The 20,559-nt window shown below is 61.0% G+C and overlaps 1 protein-coding gene across 1 annotated transcript; it reads left to right on the top strand.

The window, feature by feature from the left end:
• Nucleotides 1–5,245: 5,245 nt before the first annotated feature.
• CLRN3 (clarin 3) lies at nucleotides 5,246–15,375 on the top strand. Its single transcript, XM_056106747.1, has 3 exons — nucleotides 5,246–5,474; nucleotides 11,656–11,835; nucleotides 15,095–15,375. The coding sequence occupies exons 1-3, from the start codon at nucleotides 5,246–5,248 to the stop codon at nucleotides 15,373–15,375; spliced, it is 690 nt and encodes a 229-aa protein (XP_055962722.1).
• Nucleotides 15,376–20,559: the final 5,184 nt, after the last annotated feature.

Raw genomic sequence — 20,559 nt, 5'->3', positions numbered from 1 at the left:
TTCCCTCCGAGGAAAGAAAACTTCTAACCACACAGAAGCATCAACTCACGTCACAAATCACAAAATCACAAATCTTCCTGTTATTCGTCGATTGCCTCGAGCAGGCCCCAGTAACGTCTCCTTCATTATATTCAAGGCTCTTTAGGAGAATGAGACTCATCATTGGTACTGGGTTTTGGCATATTGGGTAGCCACGGGGAGTTTGCCAGACTCTGCCGTGTGGGCAGGCTACATTCGGTAGCCTGCCAGTTTGTCCAAAGTAGGAATGAGATAATAAGATGTCATAAAAAAAAGTTCTGTTAAGATGTCGCGTGGCCGCAAATGCGGCCGCGCGGTTCCGGGATCTGGATTTTATAGTCTCTGAGTCTTGGCTGCTGATGGGATTACACGGCGCCAGGGGGCCAGTTAGTGGGTGTGACTCCCGCCTACTGGAATTTGGAGGATCTGGGTGGAGGATGCTTGACTCCAATCCGAGTAGGCTTGGAGGTCTCGGCCCCGGAACCCGCGTGGCTTTGTCCCTCTGCCAGTACCTTCATGTGTGCGGAGAGTGGTCTCAGCATGGTGGTGGCTGGTCCTGGAGGTCTTTGGCTGCCGGAGCCCTGGTTGGGGCGGGGAGGAAAGCTCAGCCCGCTCCCCTCCAAGGGGCCCTGGCGGCGAGGACAGTCAGGCGCGGGGGCAGGAGACTGCACTGTTCTTCTTCCGGTGCCGTGTAATCAACTCACGTGTTCTTAGCAATTTTATTCACTTTTGCCAAAAGCTTGAATCGGTCCAAATACCCACTTAGAGACACCAAACCATGTACCAGAGGCATGAAGCCAGTGACCGGAGACTGGACACCACGTTGCTCTCATTTCTATGACATTCTAGAAAAGGCGAAGCGTCAGTGAGAGAAAAAGCAGACAGAGGCTTACAACGCAATGCAGCGTTGCGTATAAAAATTCCTGCAAGTAGAATTTTAATATCTACTCTTTTTCAGTTGTCCAGGAAAGAAATATTTCTCTGACGTTGCTGGTGGGATCATTAATCGGATCTAATTTGAGGGTCAAATCAAATTTTGAATTATCCAGAAATATCTGCCGCAATCAAGAACTTGACCGGAAGAACTTGTAGAAAGGATACATGATGATCTGTGTTCAAGCAAGTTTACATGAAGAAAAAAATGTAATATCCCCGGTGTGCTTCAAAGGGAGCATGATTGTCTGTCCGGAGGGGAAAGGGTGTTGCCCCAGTCGCCTTCTCCTCTCTGGAAAGAAAGATGGCAGCCGCATGGGAGCCTTGTGGACAGCAGGTATGAGCCAGGGGTGTGGGGGCGACTAAAACCTCATGGGAAGGGGGGCATTTCAGTCCGCCCTTCACGCCCTACTGAGGCCACCAGTTGCCCCCCACTAGCGGCTCTCCAGCACGGCCACGACTCCAGAGCACAGAAACCAATTTCTTAACTATCTGACTTTCAGTAGAAATACTTCCAGGGTCAATAAGTAAAATAGCAGAAATCCAAAACCAACATTTAATTCTTGAACCCAGCTGTAGAAAGCAAATCACTTCACAATGCTTTTTCAGCATGTCTGATTTGGGGGGGGGGGTGGGGGTAAACTCTAAATAATAGTGGTGAATCTTTTATTGAAACAATGAATCTAATCAAAGCAGATAGAGTGTTAACTAGAATTCATCTGCCCCACAGGGACTGGGAGGGGTGGGGGGGTGGGGTTTTATTGGGGTTCTTCATGGTAAAAAAAAAGTATTGGTAAAGGGAAATGTGCTTGATATTTGCATGACTGAGACCTAAACCTGAAAGCTTTGTAACCTTTCCCACGGTGATTCAATAAATAAATAAATAAATGAAGGGAGCATGATTAAATAAACAAAGGTAAATCCTGGAGCCAGACTGAGATGCCATGAATAGGGAATTGGCCTTGCATGCTGCTGACCCGGGTTCGATCCTGGGCACCTCAGATGGTCCTCTAAGCCTTACCAGGAATTAACTCAGAGCACAGAGCCAGGAGTCTGCCCTGAGCACCATCAGATGTGCCCCCCCACCGAAAAAAAAATCAAGAAAGAAAAAAAGACAAAGGTAAATCCATAAAATAACTTTGAATGGCATATACTGAAAACCTTAAAAAATTAACTATGAATTAATTCCAAATAAAATATCAATAAAATTCAAGAAGAAGAACGATAAAAACAGAAACACCGTAGCACAGAGTTGTTCTTTTTCCTCAAAAAGGAAAAACGAAAAATTACCATTCGAGATGGAAAATGATTATTTGAAAAAGTGTAGGAGTCTGGCCTTTTGGATCTCGCTGAAGCCAAATGGAGAGGAAAACTCACAGCCTCAAATGATTTCACTGCTCGTCAACAGGCAAAATAGTTAAGAAAAGTATTTCAGAAAGTTAGAAAGGGAAGTAAATGGAAGGATGTCAATAAAAAGAATGGCAAAACAAACTTTGAAATTAAAAAAAGAATGGAGCTGGGGTGACAGCACAGCGGTAGGGCGTTTGCCTTGCATGCAGCCAGCCCGGCCAAGCCGGGTTCGATTCCTCCGCCCCTCTCGGAGAGCCCAGCAAGCTACCGAGAGTGTCTCGCCCACACGACAGAGCCTGGCAAGCTCCCTGTGACGTATTCAATATGCCAAATTCAGTAACAACAAGTCTCAAAAAAAAAAAATGGAGACGTTACTGGGCCCGCTCGAGCAAATCGATGAACAACGGGAGGACAGTGCTACAGTGCTAAGAAAGGAATGAAGTTGATACACAGAAGGGAGCAGAGAGCAGAACAGAAATCGCTCTCCTGCTCACACTGTAGTTCTCCTGTCCTTCAGTTTGGGAACTGCGAGGCCAGCCAGGAGCTCGGGGCCTCCTCCTGGCTCTGTGCTCTGCATCTCCTCCGGCTCAGTGACCATGTCCGGTGCTGGGGTCCAAACTGGACTCCTCAAGTCAAGAACTGCGACTCCTGATCTGTCTCTTAACCCAACCTTGTATTCTTATAGTTTTGCTTTAAGTAGGATTGAGCTGGTTTTCGTGCTCAAAAAAAAAAAACAAAACAAAACTGAATGATTTTGAAATTGTGTCCCCAAACCCAGGAAGCATAAAACAATATTTGACTCTATGGGCCATTGAAATTTAACAAAGTTTACAGATATGTCAAAGCAATTCTTTCGGTCTCAGAGAAGTACTACCAAATCGATAGAGAAATCTGATGGCTCTATACTGATTCTATATGACACAAGTGGTATTGACGAAAGTTAATCATCTTCTCTTTTTACCTTTTGGATTTATGGGCCGTAGCCACGGGTGCTCAGGGACCATCTCTGGCTCTGTGCTCGATCCCTGATGGTGCTTGGATGGGGTGGGGGTTGCATACAGTGCGGGGGTTGGAACCAGTGTCGTTGAATGCAAGTCAAGTGCCCAAACTCCTCCTGGTCCTCTCTCTCTGCTCACAGGGCCTTTCTATTCTTTTTTTTGGGGGGGGAGGGGAGTTCACACCTGGCGATGCACAGGGGTCACTCCTGGCTCATGCACTCAGGAATTACCCCTGGCGGTGCATATGGGGACCATATGGGATGCCGGGAATCGAACCTGGGTCGGCCGAGTGCATGGCAAACGCCCTCCCCGCTGTGCTATCACTCCAGTCCTAGGGCCTTTCTATTCTTAACTGTGCAAAAAGATGTCACACATGAAAAGAGTCCCCCCCCCCCGCCCCGTCATAAATTAACCATTTTGTAAAGAGAAATGTGTAGGAATAAAAATAACAATGGCTAAGAACCCAGGGATAAAGTGTGAGCAGTCCCAGATGGAAGATCTGGAACCAATTTTCCGTGAGAGACGAGAGGTGTCACCCCACTGCCGGGTGAGCTGGGCGCAAAACGGCCCCCGCTCTCTGCGGGTGGCATGTGTTTGATTCCAGAGTTTCGCCCAGAAAGGTCTGCACGATGGAAGGTCAGGGAGAAGCCTCTCGTCCTGGCGAACTAGGAGCTGAGACGCCCCTTGGTGACTCACGTGCTCCAGTTTCTCTGGGATGGGTGCCCTTCATTTGGGGTGGGCTGTTAGGGTCACACTTTGGGGTGCTCCTGGCTCTGGGCTCAGGAGGGATTCGTATGTGATGTCAGGATTGAACCTGGGTCGGCCCCGTGCAAAGCAAGTGTCTTGACCCCTAGGCTAGCTTCCCCGCTCGCCTGGTGCCCCCCAGGATGCAGGGACAAAAAAAAATCTTTCTCTAAGCACCTGGATGGGCACACAGAGAGGACGGTCAGGCTGGCCCAGGGTGTGGGAGACTGGTTCGGGCACACGGTCAGGAGCCGCCGCAAGGCCCTGAGCTGCTCTGGGTGTGCCCGGGAATCTCCCAGCACTGTGGGCTCTGGGGGTGCCTCCGTGTCCCCACTCTGGAGGGTCCAAGGGCATCACGTCCTCGGCCCTAACACCGAGCTGCCACCAGCGCCGCCCAAACACGGCGGGTGTCAAACTGCTAAACGCGTCCGTCGAAAGTGGCAATGTGCCAGGCCCGCGCCCTCCAGCGAGTCCGACGAGGAGCAAAGGCGAGGCCCTTCTGGCTCTAATGAGAGGAAGACCCCACGGCTCGCACCAAGGAGGGCGTCTGGGGGGCCGGAGAGACAGTGCGGCAGGTGGGGCAGGGCTGACCCGGGTTCGATCTCACTCCCCATCTGGTCTCTGCACCCACCAGGAGTGAACCCGGGCACAGGGCCATGAACGTGTCCTCTGAGCATCGCCAGGTGTGGCCCCAAACAAACCAAGGAACAATCGAAGCATCAAAGGGGGCGTCTGGAAAGCAGAGGGGCCCCTTCTCGCCTCACCACCCCTCTTCAGGGCTCCCCTCCAGGGCAGTGGTTAGGGTCCCCTCCCCCCTGCCCCATTTCCAGGATGTTGGGTCTCGAGTCTCCAGCCACTAGGATCCGCCACACACCGCAGTGCTGGGCTGCAGTGACTCCTCCGGTGAACTGTGTGGCCAAGGAAGTGCCAGGAACTCAGCACAGCTGCCCGAAACCCGCCCCCCCCCCATGCCTCCAGGGCCCCTCCTCCCCAGGGCTGAAGTCCAGGCGCTGTAAATCTTTATGGCAGGGCTGAGTTCAAGGTCCACCGTAGAGCCCTTCCTTCCCAGGGGAGTGTTATAGGCTCACAACAAACGTGCCAGCCTCCATTTCCCGGCACTGGACTGCAGATGACCAGGCCCACGGGCCAGCGCCAGGCTCTGCAGTTGTCTGGGCCCGGGCCGCTGGCTCTCCGAGACCACCATGCCTACGACGCAGAAGACGCTGCTCTTCCTCGGAGGCTTCTTCACCAGCTTGGGGTCCTTCGTGGTGATCTGCTCGATTCTGGGCACCACCCAGTGGGTCAGCAGCAAAGTGTTCTTCAGCGACCCGGCCTCTAACGGCACCATCACCTTATCCTACGGTCTTTTCAGTGGCCAGAGCAACCAGAAATTTGACAATGGGCTGCAGGAACCAACAAAATATTTTAATGGTAAACGAGAAACAAAGCGGAGCGGGTATTGCGAGCTCGACGGGGCTGGGTCGGGCTCCGGCTGGCTTGTGTTTTGAGCCGAATAATTGCTCTGGAGTCATTTCCTCCCACGCCTAAGAGCAAGCCAGGGAGGCTTTAACCTGGGACACACACTGTCTCGGGCTCAGCCGCTTGGGTCTGGTATGTGTTGGGCGGAATTCTTCTCACTGAGTCGATGTTGATGGGGATGAGTCAATGTTTAAGCAAACCCGTGTAACAGCAATGGGCCCTCGAAGGGCTGGGAGGAATTTCAGGACAGTAAGGACCTTCAGTAGAGTCTTGAGGGTTTTCTAAGTATAGAATCATGTCGTCTGCAAATAGTGATAGTTTGACCTCTTCCTTTCTTATCTGTATGCCCTTAATACCTTTCTCCTGCCTAACTGCAATGGCCAGGACTTCCAGTCCTATACTGAACAGGAGTGGCAACAGTGGGCAACCTTGTCTTGTGCTTGATCTTAGAGGGAAGGCTTTTAGTTTTTCCCCATTGAGGATGACACTTGCCGTGGGCTTGTGGTAGATGGCTTTGACTATACTGAGGAACGTTCCTTCGATGCCTGTCGTGCTGAGAGTTTTCGTCATAAATGGGTGCTGGGTCTGGTCAAATGCGTTCTCTGCATCTATTGATATGATCGTATGGTTGTTTGTCTTGTTTTTTGTTTTTTGGTTTGCTTTTTGGGTCACACCCAGCAATGCACAGGGGTTTCTCAGGAACCACTCCTAGCGGTGCTCGGGGGGCCGTACTGGATGCTGGTAATTGAACCTGGGTCAGTGGGATGCAAGGCAAACGCCCTACCCGCTATGCTGTCGCTCCAGCCCCTGATCATATGGTTTTTATCTTTTCTTTTGTTGATATGATGGATTATGTTGATCGATTTCTGAATGTTCAACCATCCTTGAATCCCTGGGATGAGTCCTACTTGGTCATGGTGTATGATTTTTTTGATGAGTCGGTGGATTCTGTTTGCTAATAGTTTGTTGAGGATCTTTGCGTCTGTGTTCATCAGGGATATCGGCCTGTAATTCTCTTTCTTCGTGGTATCTCTGTCTGCTTTTGGTATCAGGGTGATATTTGCTTCATAGAAACTGTTCGGAAGTGTTTTTGATACTTCAATTTGGTGGAAAGGCTTAAAGAGGAAAAAAAAAAAAGGACCTTCAGAGTTTCCCTCTCGGTTTCTGCCCAAGGGCAGAGCAAACAGGAAAATAATCAACTTCCTCTTTCTGCTCCTTCGATTTTTTTCTTCCATCCCCGAGAATTTGCATTCTGACTTGTCCTTCTTTTCTTCCTCCATTCCCGCGAATTTGCGTTCTGACTTTCCAGAGAAGTGATGCTGTTAGGCCTGGGATTCGAGTTCCCTCCATTCTACAAATTCTCTATTTCTCTGGCCTTCCCGATTCGTTCTGTTCTGCTCTTAGCCCTACAAGAGAATGAGAAGTCCAAGGGGTTCACTTGGGTGAATTTTAAGGCTTGGCTAGACCCTGATAATGTTTCCCAAATATCAGCGAGGGAAACGGTCACCAATGATTGGACGCTGCAGGTGGGTCTGGCTTTGAGCCACACGGCCCGAGAGCATCCTATTGGTGCTAACAGGTGCCAGGCGGCGCTGGCCTCCTCACGTCGGGAAACGCGTCCTACAAACAGGTGCTTCTTGGGCGAGGCTGCTTGTAGGTGGGGTAGCTAGAGACCCCCCTTTCCAGGCCTGCACGCTTTCAGCTGCGGAACCGCATTGGCAGCTGTGAAGGTGCTGGTTTCTGACCCGGAGATGCAGTGAGTGTCTCTGCGTGGGAGGAGATGTGGGCGGTTCTGTGTGTGTCCACTGGCCCTTTGGACGCTGGTCCCTGTCTGGCAGGGCCTCATTCCCTCTCTCTGGGCAGAGGTGTGTGGACCCCCTGAGGGTGGTCAGGTGTGTCCAGCGGCTGTGGTCTGCTGTGTGGCCACAACTGGGGGCCGTGGGCAGGGTGAGGGGCACGGGGCTGAGCTCTCTCCTCCCCGTTCCCGTGGATCCCAGTCCAGCCTCTACCCAGGTCCCTGCCCAGTGTCCCCCTGCCATCAGCTCTGCTCACAGCTGCAAGGACCCCAGGCCCCAGGGTGGCATCCTCACTGTCGCGGTGACCTCAGACACCCCGGATGCATGCACTCTTGGAGAGATCAGGGTCCTGGATCGAAGTGTGACCCCCGAGTCACAGGACATACCCCTGCCTGCCTGTGAGCCAGTCAGGGAGGACGGTTCATGGAAGCAGGACAGCGGGGTGCGCTGGGCATTTGCGGCCAGAGAGGCAGGGCGGGGGAATCATGAGACGGGCCACCAGGCTCGCGGGGTCACGCCCAGTCTTCCAGGAACTGTGCCAAAGGGCGGTGTGAGCCTCACCGGGGAAAGGGGGCCCCCAGGGCCTCCACGCCCGCTGCCTCAGGGGCTTCCCCACAGGCCCCAGAGAGAGTGTTTGCCTGTTGTGGGGAGGGGGGTGTGAGGCTGGGCGTGCGGGCCCCCTCGGCATGAACACAAGGACAGACTCGGGGGCACGCGCTGCTGGGAGGCTCACACATGGCTCAGGCGTCTGCGTCCTCAGTCATGACACAGAATCCCAGTGACCAGGGAAGCCTGGGTCCCAGACTCCGATGCCCGGGACAGCAGGTCACCGTCTCTCCGCAGAGTTTCTACATGGGGGTGCTCTGAGCACCCGGTGTGAAGGCGGCCCCCAAGGCAGGCGGGCGGAAGCGTGACCAGGACCCACGCCGAGAGCAGAACCCTGGGTGTGTGGTGGGGATGGAACTCCTGGGACAGCCCCTGCCCAGATAATGACACAGGCTGTAACCCAGACCCCCAGGCTGGCCCAGGAGAGGCCTCAGGCCTTTCCCAGACCCTCGGGTGGGCCCAGGAGAGGCCTCGGACCCTGTCCCAGACCCCCGGCAGGCCCAGGAGAGGCCTTGGGCTCCGTCCCAGACCCACCTCCTGGTGTCTCACTGTCGCCCGGTGTGTGCTCCCGCCTGCCTCTGCGTCCCCATTGGGAAGGGATGGCCTTGTGTGCGATGGCCGATGGATGGCCAAGTGAGAGAGAGAGAGGCTCGGCCGTGAGTCTGGGCCCTCTTCTGGGGGGCAGTTTCCCCGCTCACTCCCCTCCCTGCCCCTAGCCCGGCTTCTCCTACCGACTCTCCTTTGTTCTCCGGGAACTCACGGTTGTACTATTAGTTCAAGCTAAAAATAACCCGGAAAGCGAATCTCCTAAGCGAAAAATGCAATTAATTGCAAAGAGCACAAATGAGGCTGATGACTCCAGAATCCCGAGCTGGTCCCCACCCTCACCCGCCCCGAGCCACAGCTCTCTCTCTCCTGGAGCCGGACACCAGCCAGGGCCTCTCCTCGCTCCCGGCACCCGGTGGGGACTGGTGTGGTCAGTGCGGGGGTGGGGGAGCCCGCCCGGGGAAGGACAGGAGGACTCCATCTCCCCCACCCCCAGCCTCTGGGTCCATCTGAAGGCTCCATCCCCGCCAGCCTCTGGGGTCCACTTGAGGACCCGCCAGAAGCTGCCACTGAGAGGGCCAAGGGCTGTGGGGTCCAAGCCTCCCAGCCCCGCGTCAGGACAAGCCCCTCTGCCTGCTGATGACGCCTGCCACACTCCTCGGCTGGGGGCTCGTGGCCTCGTTCCTGCTCTCAGCACCCGGACAATTAGTCCCGATTGAGCCTCGCACCCGACCCCTCCGCGAGGGCACGGGAAGGAGACGCGGTTGCTAAATTTACCGGCAGCACAGAGCAGCTGTCAGCTGCGAGGGGGTCGCTGGCTGCGCTCCTCCGAGCAGGCCCTGGATCCCACCGCTCAGCCTGTGAGCCTGGGGGTGAGCGCGGCTCTCGGGGGCCCGGAGACGACGTGACCGCGAGGCTGGGCTGTGCCGTGGGCGGACAGGCCGCAGGCTGCCACCCGCTCCCGAGGGAAGCCGGGGTTGGGACTCTCACCCAGGACCGGAAGCGAAGCCACGCTGCTTGTCCCTCTCGCGGCCCTGAGCGCTGGGCCCACGTCACGTCCCCATCCGGGCGAGCGCCCTGCGTGACAGCTCGTCGGTGGAGAGAGGAACGTTCTCCCGGGACCCCCACGCCCGTGGGCAGACCCGGACAGTTCCTCACCCTCGGCTTTCTTTCCTGCCTTTTTGTTTCTTTCCGGGCGGCCGTGGTGGTGCCCAGGGGTGGCTCCTGGCTGAGTGCTCGGAGACCCTGTGTGCTTGGGTTGCCTGCCAGGCAGGAGCTCCAGCCTGTTGTGCCGTGTTCCTGCCCCGACCCGAACGTCAGCTTTCTCCTCAGCCTCCTCAGCATCATGTCTCGGGAGGCCAGGGGCCGTGTGGCCACCACAGCCCACTCAGCGGCCCTCCTGGGGGGGTGTGCGGTGTGGGGGGTGAGTTCTGGAGACGTGGGGGTGGTTGGAAGCTGAGGTGTGGGGGGTGAGGAGTGGGGGGGGGAGGTACAGGGGATGAGGCGAGGGACTGTGAAGTACGGGGGTGTGAGGCGTGGAGGTCAGGCATGCGGGGGGAGGTGTGAGAATGTGAGATGGTTCGAAGTGGAGGTGTGGGAAGTGTGTAGGTGTGAGTGTGGGGGTTGTGAGGTGTAGGGGTGTGAGGGGTGGGGCGTGAGGTCCGGGGATGTGATGTTTGGGGCTGTGCAGGCTGATGTGTAGGGGTGTGGGGTGTAGGGGTGTGGGGGTGTGGGGTGTTGGGAGGTAGGGTGGTGGGGGTGTGGGGTGTGGGGTGTGGGGTGTGGGGTTGTGAGGTGTGTGGAGGTGTGTGGGAGCCGCCTTGGTGCGGTGACTCAGCCCACAAACACGAACAACGTCCGACCCGGCACCTTTGGACAGACGGTCCCACCGTGACGCGTCTTTCTCTGAGCCACCTCAGGCACGTCATGAGAGCCGTGCGGGGGCATCACCGCACACTCGGGCGGGTCCAGAGCAGACGCGGCTTCCGGGTGAGCTCAGGCCTTGGGTGTGGCTTTGGCCTTGGCCCCGCTTCCGGAAGGTTCTCCCGCCGTTGGCACGAGGCTGTGGAGCTCCCCAACAGTGTGGCTTGGGCCTTGTCTCCTCCCGAGGGTCTCAGCCCACCGAGTGCTCAGGCCCCGTCTGCTCTGACCCCTCCGGGTCCCGAGTCCACCGCAGGCCACAGTTTCAGGGGCCTCCGCGGTGCCTGAGTGTGACCTGATGTCGGGATGTCCGGTGGCCGCGGGCTGAGTCTCCCTCCGGCGTTTCCTGCCTGGACTCCCGGGGGCCGCAGGGGCAGAGCTCAGGGCAGGGAGGCAGCGAGGGCCCCGGGCAGGGACTGGCTGCCCTGCTGGACAGGTCCCCTGGCCGCAGCACAGGCCGATGAGGGCTCCCCTGCGAGGCCTGTCCAGCCGCCCCCAGACACCTTCGGACCTTCAGCGCACAGACACGCAGGTCTGGCAGGACTGTGAAGGCTCAAGGGGTGAGCAGTGGGGGGGGGGGGGCGCCTCGCAGAGGCAGGGTCCCCCGCATCACGGTGGGACAGAGACGGAGAGGGAGCGTCCCCCCACCTCCCCCAGACTTCCTGTCTCTGCACTTTAACCCCGTGCTGGGAAGGGTGTGAGCACCCCGAAACCCTGTGGGGGACCCAGAGCGGAAACAGAAAGAAGGAAGTTGGGGGTCTTCCTCCCAGCCCATCCCTTCCTTCACTGCCCCTCGTCGGTCTGTGGCTGGACTCCAGGGCTTCTCTTGGGGACAGTCACAGGGCTCGCCGGAAAACGCCACCCGCCCCCACCCCTGGGAGGGATACACAGGCCTGGCCGGTCGCTGGCGTCCAGGGGGCTGAGACTGGAGCGGGGTCGCCAGGCCCCATGGACTGGAGCGGGGTCTGCCTCCCGGTCAGCCCTCCTTGGGCCTTCAGCCTGTGCTGGTCGTCCCGGGGCCCAGAAGTGTCTTCTAGGGGACGTGCTCAGAGGAGGGTCCCTGTGGGCAGCTGTGGGCACGGCCAGTGGCCAGAGTCAGGGAAGGGGCCTGGGGTTCCCGTGGCACCTCCCACCTCCCTGCACCCTCTGCCTGGGAGACGGGGGGTCGCAGCCTCGTGGTCCCGAGTCTGCTTCTGGGGGCGGAGGCCGGAGCCCCGGGTGGGCCCCGCTCCCCTGCGCTCACCCCCCCCTCACCCCTGCCTCAGTCCTAGAGCTCCTGAGCACCTCTCCCGCCAAGACCCTGCACTCGCTGGTCATCTTCTTCCTGGTCATGGCGCTGGTCACGGCCCTGCTCAGCGCCGGCTTCTCCCTGTACAACAGCATCAGCAACCCCTACCAGACGTTCATGGGGGCCGTGGGGGTCTACACCTGGAGCGGACTCAGCAGTGAGTAGCCCGCCCGCCTGCCAGGCCACACGCCGTGGGGACACGCTGCAGCCTGGGCGCGGGCAGGGCCCTGGGAATCACTTCCGGGTGGGTTCAGGGTGGGAGGTGGGAGAAGGGGGTCACCCAGGTGGGGTTCGGGAGGCCACTGGGCCCCCTCCTGGAGTCGCTCAGCCAATGGACGGTGGGTGCAGGTGAGAGCCGGGGCGGGGGGGGGTCCTGCTCAGGGCTTTGTGGGGGTGTCCGGGGATGTGCTTCGGGGACCATGAGGTGCCACCTGCAAGGCCACGCCTTAACTTGGCACCTCCCAGCCCCTTCCGTGGGTGGATTCGTGAAGGGCTGGGCGGGGGGTGGGGGGTGTGGAGGGGCGCTTGCTGTGAGATGCCTGCCACGAACTGGGCTTCGCTTGGCCGAACCGGCCGGGCCTCGCTCCTGGCTCGAGGCTCCCTCACCCCCGTGGAGACACCCCTGCACCCGGGCCGCGGGGTGGGGGTCGCGGGGTGACCTGGGGCTGCCCGGTGTTGGCGGGTGGCCGTGATGAGTCTGCAGGATCGGGGTGTGGCGGGTGGAGCCGGCCAATGGGGTCGCGGCTCTGAGTCACGGTCACACCCACGCCCGTCCCCCCGCCCCAGGCCGCGGTCCCTTTGTCCTGCCAGGGCTCCCCGGCAGGCCCCTTCTCCCCTCCATGGCGCTGGCCCCCAGAAGGACCAGGCACTCCAGGGGACTCTGGAGGCCCCGCCAACCCAGCCGGCACTCCCAGCCTGGGAGAAGGTGACAGGGAGTGACAGGGAGTGGCCGTGGGATGCTGTCCTCCCCGGGCCGTCCTTGCTGGCTGCTGGAGGTGGCCAGGCTGCAGGGCTGTGTGGAGCAGGGTCAGCTCCACGGAGGGCAGCGGGCACAGCCCTGCCTTGTCCCATGGTGCCAGCGTCTGCTCCGAGGTTCCCCAGCTCACAAGGCGGCAGAGGACGTCTGAGCCGCCTGCGACACCTTGGGCCCAGGATCCGCTGGCCCAGGGAAGCTGCACAGGTGCTGCTTGGGGCCGAGGGGCCAGCAGGGTCCCGCTCAGGGCCAGAGGGGCCAGTCCCCTGCCAGCACGATCAGGATGAGGCTGCCCCTCCTGGTGCTGCAGTGCAGGGAGCACTGAACGCGTGCTGCATGCGAGCTTTCCCCGTTCCTGTCCCCTGGGGCCCGGCCAGGGACGAGGGGTGGGGGGACAGCCTGGCAGCGCCAGGTCCCCTTGAGGGTCTCCCTGGCCCTTGTGTTCTTGTTCCCCCGGCAGCCCAGCCCAGTGAAGAGCAGCGTCATGGCCAGAGTGGAGCTGTCTTGGGCCACTGTGCATCGGGGGGAGGGGGCAGCTTCAGGGCCAGCCCGAGCAGGGCGCAGGCCCCGCTGTCCACACGCACCTCCGGGTCCCAGGGCCACTCAGCAAGAGGGCAGCGGCCATCCCTGGCATGTCCGAGGGCAGCTGGGACGTTACTTTCTCTGTGATTCCGAGGAAGTTTGATCTGACCATCTGACCCTCCTCTTGCTGGGAGAGTGTCCTCCACCCAAACCGGCAGGTGGATGTGCTGCCCAGATCCGGGGGTTGGCCCCCAGAGAGGAGGAGGAGGAGGAGGAGGAGGAAGGGGAGGAAGGAGGGGAAGGAAGCGGAGGAGGAAGGGGAAGGAGGAAGAGGGAGAGAGGAGGGTGATGGGGATGGGACACGGGAGGGGGGAGGGGAGGAGGGAGGGGATTGTGGGTCCCCCAGGAAGGATTGTGAGCCCTGGAGGAGGGTTGTGGGGTCTGCGGGTTGTGGGCCCAGGAGGGGGCACAGGGCAGGCCTGAGCTCGGGGCTGGGCTGGGCCCACGCACGCCTGCAGGGCAGAGGCAGAGCCGTTCCCCGGAACCCCCGGAGGGACAGGAGGAATTCGTGGCGTCTGGAGACCCTCACGTGTCCCCACAACCTGGTCGTGCCAAGGAGCCACCAGACCCCGCCCTGACAGTGCCAGGCCCGAGGCCCAGGAGGTCAAACTCAGTCCTGCGTGTGGGCCCAGCCTCGGGGCCTTCTCGGCCTGGCCGACTCACTCCACCCCTGCGCCCCCACACCAGCTGGTGCCCTCTGACCCCTGCCCTCACGGGACCCCCTGGGGCCCCGAGTGCTCTCAGCCCGGAGCGAGCGCTCAGACTCCCAGACACACATTCAGCGTTTTCTGCCCCCGTAAAGCGGCAGGTGCGTTAAACACAGGCCAGGCTGACCCAGACGGCACCCACAGGCGCCCGGCTGTGACTAAGCACCCGGGGCACTTCCCAGGCGGCTGTGAAGGGGCTGACACTGCGGCCGGGCAGGACGGGGAAGCGAAACCCTCCAGCCTGCCTGAAAGTCTCCTCGGGTGAGGGCCCAGCGCCCGCGGGGCCTGTCATTAGGGCCCCGTGACTGGGCGCCGGCAGCCAGCCCCAACTCGGCCCTGCCAACCACCCCGTCCCAGCAGAGCCCCGCGGGCGCCCCCTCCTCGGGGAATGTGGGTGTCGGGGGCACCGTCAGCTCCAAACAGAAGCGGAGCCTCAGCTGCCCCGGGGCCGAAGCGGCCAGATTCTGCTCCTGGCCGCGGGCCCTGAGTGCCGCCCGGCCCCGGCTGGATGCTCCTGTGTTGACTCAGGGCGTGTGCGAAGTCCACAGAGAGGAAAGTTCTGGGCGGAAGGTGCCGGAGAGGAGGGAGAGAAGGGGGGGGGGGGGGGAGATGGCGCCCGTTGGGCCCTGGGGGCGGGTGTCAGGGAGAGAGACAGACTGACGGACAGAGAGATGGACGGACAGGGCTTCAAAGCCTGACTCTCTCTAGGCTGTCTGCAGGGCGTGAATCCCCCGCGCGGCTCCCGGGCTGGGGTCCTGCTGTGTCGACCCCCACCCCGCCCACTGCCCACTCTGCTGTGGCCTGGTCAGGCCCGATTCTCCTCCTCAGTCTCTCCGAGCTTCCTGGGTGCTCCTGCTTTCACCCACAACTCCGGGTCAGGGGGCTCTCGCCGCATCCTTGAGACGCTTCTCTAATACTTGACCCAGTGCTTCTGGGAGCCCTGGCAGCTCCTCCTGACACAGTGACGTGGGGACGTCTGTCAGTGGGATGAGGGGGGCGGCGGCAGGGCACCCGTGGTTCCCTGAGGGGGGCACCGGGGCAGGTCCGGCACCCTCCGGGCCTGGCCCTGGACCCCCCGCCCCCCAAGAGCCACCTGGGTCCGGGGGCGGGAGGCGTCCACTCCCGTCACCCACACGCGCCTCTCTCCCGCCCAGTGACCCTCGCCTTCCTGACTCTGGTGCTGTTTGTGGTGAACACGCAGTCTTCCCAGCTCTCGGAGGCGCTGGCCTGGAAGTTGCACCAGGTCTCCCAGGGTGCCACGCTCCGCAGCACCACCCACGCCTACGGCTTCTCCTTCTGGTTACTGCTGCTGGCCATGGCGCTGGCCCTGGGCACCGTGGGCTTCATCTTCCTCTACCAGAAGGCCCGTTACCAGCGGAAGCAGGAGCAGCGGAAGCCCATGGAGGAGGCCCCTCGGGACGGCATTCTCTTCTGAGCCAGCCCCTCGCCCCGGCCCGCGGCCCCCCACGGCGAGCAGCACCCCCCCCCCCCGGCTCGGGGGCCTGCGCGTGGCTGGGCGGGAGACGGGCCGAACGACCCCCCCGCCCACCGCCGACCCCCTACGCTCCCCTCGGACTGTGCCGCAGCCGTTCCAGCAAACCTGTATTTATTTTCCTCTTTCTCAGCGACCTTCCCCGGTAACCAGGCTGCCGGACTGTCATCTTCCCTTTCCTTCTGCCTTGGCCCCTCCCCACGATGCCCCCCACCCACCCGGCTGTGCAGCCTCGGAGCCGAGGGTCCCGGGACCAGGCTCAGCCCCCCTGGGCTGCATCTCCCCTCCAGCCCCTACCTCTGTGTCCCTCAAGTCCGTCCGAGCTGGAAACCTCCCGTCTCTGAGCACGAAAGGCACCGTCTGCGCCTGAGAAGAGACCGTCGTGCGGGGAGAAGGGACGGACGGGCAGTGCCCAGGCCTGGCTTGGGATGGCGAGAGCCACGGAGAAGCTGGCGCCCGGGCTGAGCCCCGGCTGATGTGGGAGGCCTGGGTGTGACTCCTGGCACTGCCCGGAGCCCGCACAGCCCCTACTGAGTGACCCCAACGGAGAACCCAAGCACACCCACCTGCAGGGAGGGGCGGGCCCCGTGGCATCCGAACCCTCCAAGGGACTTCCCCCCCTCCCTGCAGAAGAGCAGGACCAGCGGGCACAGACGAGCACGGCCACGGCCGAGCCTGCCAGGACGGAGGGAGCGAGACGGGAGCTCGGTGGCCGACCCCACCCCACTTGCTGAATAAACGCCACGGAACCCCCGCAGGCCTCCGCGTGGTGGGGAGGCACGGCCTGTGATGGAAGCTTCTGGAACCTGCTCCAGATGCCACTGTCAGGGCCCCGGGGGTCGGGCTCCATGTTTGCAGAGCCGAGGGCGGGGAGGGGGTCCTTGCTGGCACTCTGCCGTCTGTCCTGACTTGGGGACAGGCAGTCGGGAGGGGGGGAAGCCTTCTCGGGCCTCGGCGGTGACCCCCCGCCCCTGCACTAGTGACTGTCAATGCCCCCTGTCTCGCAGACGTGGAAGCCTGGAAATGCAGGGACCTGAAGGTTCTGGAAAGTTCCGGCAGGCTCCTCAGTGCTGCCCGCCCACCCGCAGCCCAGTTTTTCACTGAAAGCGGCTGTTTCTTGTTCAGAGCGCGTTTCGCTGCTGTGTCGTGGGCTGGTGAGGCTCAGGCTGAGGCGTGGGAACCTGTGAGCTGCCCACACCACCCCCATGTGGGTGCCTGTAAGCCGTGAGCCGCCCCCTCCCCCCACGTGGGTGCCTGTAAGCACACTGTAGCACACCTGTCCCGAAAGGAATGACTCTGTCCTTGTTGAGGGCAGACTAGTATTCCACATGGTGACCCTGTCTGGGTGGAGACAACGGTGGGGAGCGGGTGAGGGACTCCGTCCCCGAATACCCTCATCCTCTTCACCCGGAGTCCAGCTCTCTGGCACGCTGGTGTGTCCTGGGCAGGCCCGAGCCTGCAGCTGGGGTGGGGGAGAGTCTCAGAGGCCAGAGCCCCTGATAACAGCCGGGAGTGTGGCTGCCCTTGTCCCGAGAACCCCAACCCCAAACTTCGGCACCAGGACCCAACACAGCTGCCCGTGCAGACCCCCACTCCGACAGGGAGCCATGGGGGGGCAGAGCGGGGGGCTCCAGGGGACCCCACAGGCTGCCGCGTCCCCAGACTCTCAAAGCTCCCACGAGGGTGGGGGCACAGAGGGTGGCCAGCTGGAGCCGCCCCCTGGCACTGGGCGCAGCCTCCAGCAATTCTGCCCCACCCAGCACCAAAGGTGCCAACTTGCCCCTGGTGAATCCCTGTGGGTGCCTTTAAGCCATGTGGGTGGGTCTCCCCAGGGCACCCAGTCACCAGGGACCAGGCCAAGCCCTTGACCAAGGATTTGGTGCTCCCAGGAGAGAACACAGTGGTCCACCCAGTGGGCAGTGGGTGAGCCCATGGGCACAGACGTGCCACCAGGTCACTGGCTTGTTACAGAGGTGGCCGGGGGGGAGCCCAGACTCGCCGGCAGGCTCAGAACAGCCAGAGCTGATGGCCCAGAGGCCACACCAGGGCCCCTGGCCCACTCTGCAACACTCTTAAGTGCTAAGTGCCCGGAGACTGCCAGGCGTGGTCTCTGGAGTGAAGGTGCCCGTGTTCGCCTGCTCAGCCAGAACCCCACAGCCCCAGGTCCCGCCCACAAGGCTCCGTGCCCAGTGCTCTGCAGCCCAGGGTGTCAGCTGGGCCTTGGTGCTGGGCAGAGCAGAGAGGTGCTGTCCAGTTTGGCAGGTGCTGGGCAGATTCACTCCCTGGGAACTGAGGCAGGTCTGTGGAGGGCAGCTCCCCCTTCAGGCCTCTCTGCACAGGGGACGTGTCCACGCTCGGGGCCTGCTCCGGGCCACCGGGCTGCACGTCTAGCTTGGCTCAGGCCCGGAGGAGAGGGTGACACCACAGAGCCGAGGAAACCCGGGACACTGCTGCCCTCTCCTGGGGCTGGAGGAGTCCTGGCCCCGGCCCATCCCAGAGAGGCCCTGGCCATGTCTGGCCCCTGGCCCCGGAAGGTGGGTGCAGTGATGGACGCCCCCAGGCCAGGGCCCAGCACAGCTCACGGGGTTCCCCGCCTCGGGAGTGGCTCCCCCAAACTGCCAGGTGGGATTTCCCATAGTGCCGGGCAGAAGCAAGTTATCTATCCTTTGGTCCATTCTATGCCAGACAGCACCATCTGGGCCTGCTCAGACGTGGACCCTCTGCCCGTCTCCTGGTGGCTCGGGTGCCCGCAGAGGCCGGCGAGGGCCCAGCCTTGGGAACAGGGCGTGTGAGATGGGGAGTCCCGGGCTGCCCTCCAAAGGGGGTGCAGTTTCCCTCTGAGACAGACTCCCCTCTTGTGAGTGTGCAGTGCTGGCATGACCCTGGCCTCACACACGTGGCACAGATGCTCTCTGCTGGGCTCGCTCCAGAGGAGGCCACAGAGGCCTGAGGGGGGGGGGGGATGGGGTCACCTGAGAGCAGGCGGGGCTGGGCGGGAAGGGCAGAGGTCATGGACGCTGACTGGAGACTCGAGCGTGCATGGTGGGCGCTGAGTTCTCTTCCCGTCACCCACTGAAGGCCCAACACGAGGGGGAGCAGAGAGACCCCGCGGGAAATGGCTCAGGCTTCATCCCTGCTCGCTACGGACTCCTCGCAGAAGGGCCCAGGAGCAGCCGCTGAGGAGCACTCGGGAGCACGGAGAGGCAGCGCCTTGGTTGAACCCAAGTTCCAGACCCCCCATCATCTCCCACATTCCAGTTGGGCCCGAGAGAGGCGGCGAGCACTGGTGGGCACAGCGGGGCAGCCTCCGGCTCTCCCACCCAGACACAGCACCACCCGTGGGGTCTCACATTCCCAGGAACTGCCGCTTCCAGGAAGCCACTGAGCTCAGTACCTTAGTCCCAACTGGCCGTTGCCTCCCCCGGTGCGTCCGGCGAGGGCCCAACCTCGGGAACAGGTCATGTGAGACGGTGTCTCGTCTCCAGGAAACGGGGCTGTCATGCGCCCTCCCTGGATGTGGGGGTGAGGCAGGGCGCTACTCCCCTCCTGGGGGGCTGCAGAGACCAGTGCTTGCTGTGTCCCTGGGCATTCACTGCTCTCAGGACCCCTTTGCCCTCTTGAAAGTATCCACGACCCCCAAGAGTTCGCGTGGGGGGTGCCGGACTAATGCGGAGCCCGTCAGAAGGAAGTGTGGGGCCGGGAACATGCATCTGTGTTTGCTGATGGAACACGACCAGAGCAGAGACACGGGCGGTTCCGGGGAGGCCCGGGGTGAGGCTGCCGGGGAAGGGTGCCCGACCGAGCCCCTTGACAGGAGGAAAGCCCAGTGTCAGATAGGGGGTCCGGCCTGCCTCCCCCGGGTCTCTGCTGGGCCAAGGGACAGAGGGAGGTTGCCGGCAGGGCTCCCGCGGGCCCTGAGAACATCACTGCATCCCAGAGAGCTGGGTCGGGGGGCACCTCACGGGCAGCCCACCCACTGGGGGCACTCGGGATTCTGCCTGAAGAGGCCGAGGTCGGCCGGGACAGAACCTGGACCCCGGACCATGTCACTCTTGGCATGGCGCTGGGCTCCCCCAGGGCACTAGGTGACAAGACCGGAGTTTGGAGTCAGAGGTGAGTGGGCAGCCGGGCTGGGGACTCCCAAGATCTCTGTGTCACCCCACAGGTGTGGTGGGCCCAGGCCCAGGACCATCAGCCTAGGCTGCGAAAGATCTGGGGGTGGCACGGGGCAGGCTCAGAGCACTGGGGAATCTGGGGGAGGGAGGAGCTCCAGCAAGGTGGGAACGGCAGAGGCGTCCCCGCTGACAGGGGCCTCGAGGACCCCTGGGGACCTGGGGACGGGGGCTCTCGCCTGGTCAGGGTCTCCCTCCCAGCCCTCACTTTCTCTCAACCCGGGCGGGCTGGGGTCTGCAGCTGTTACCAGTTTCACGCCCTTGTGCTTTGATAGCGTCTCGGCCCCCTGGCTTTCCCCCACGGGGTGGACAGTGCCCACCAGACAGGCGTCCCGGTCTCTGGGTTCCTGCGCCCCGTTGGGAGGACGGCTCTAGGGCGGCACTGCCCTCTGGTGGGCATTTTGGTAACTGCGTTTGGTGAGCCTGGAGTTGTGTTCACTTGTGTTGTGTTCAGTTGTGTTCACCTCCTTTGCTCCACGGCAGGGCAGAAACTGGTTTTTCTTTTTTTTTCTTTTTCTTGGGATTCAGATTACAGATGGGGTCTTAGAGGATATTCATATATATATTTTTATTTCCTTGACAACTAACTTGTGTTTTAACTGCCCTGATCAACCTTTTTTAAAAAAATTTTTATTAGTGAAACACCATGAGGTACAGTTGTAGACTTACGATTTTTGTTTTGCTCTTTGGGTCACACCCAGCAATGCTTAGGGGTTCCTCCTGGCTCTGCACTCAGGAATTACTCCTGGCGGTGCTTGGGGGACCATATGGGATGCTGGGAATCGAACCCGGGTTGGCCTTGTGCAAGGCAAGCGCCCTACCCGCTGTGCTATCACTCTAGCCCCAACTTACAAACTTTTGTGCTTGGGTTTCAATGATACAATGATCGAGTACCCATCCCTCCACCAGTGCCCATTTCCCACCACCACGGGTCCCAGTATCCCTCCCACCCCCA

The sequence above is a fragment of the Sorex fumeus genome, unplaced genomic scaffold (assembly GCF_029834395.1).
Source record: "Sorex fumeus unplaced genomic scaffold, SorFum_2.1 ptg000142l, whole genome shotgun sequence".
Lineage (NCBI taxonomy): Eukaryota > Metazoa > Chordata > Mammalia > Eulipotyphla > Soricidae > Sorex > Sorex fumeus.
Note: the sequence above shows the minus strand (reverse complement) of the source record. Positions and strands in the feature narration are given on the sequence as shown.

Coding starts and splice junctions, on each gene's coding strand:
- CLRN3 (XM_056106747.1), top strand. CDS start 5,246: ATGCCTACGACGCAGAAGACGCTGCTCTTCCTCGGAGGCTTCTTCACC. Junction 5,475..11,655: donor ACCAACAAAATATTTTAATG/GTAAACGAGAAA, acceptor CCCCTGCCTCAG/TCCTAGAGCTCCTGAGCACC. Junction 11,836..15,094: donor CACCTGGAGCGGACTCAGCA/GTGAGTAGCCCG, acceptor TCTCCCGCCCAG/TGACCCTCGCCTTCCTGACT.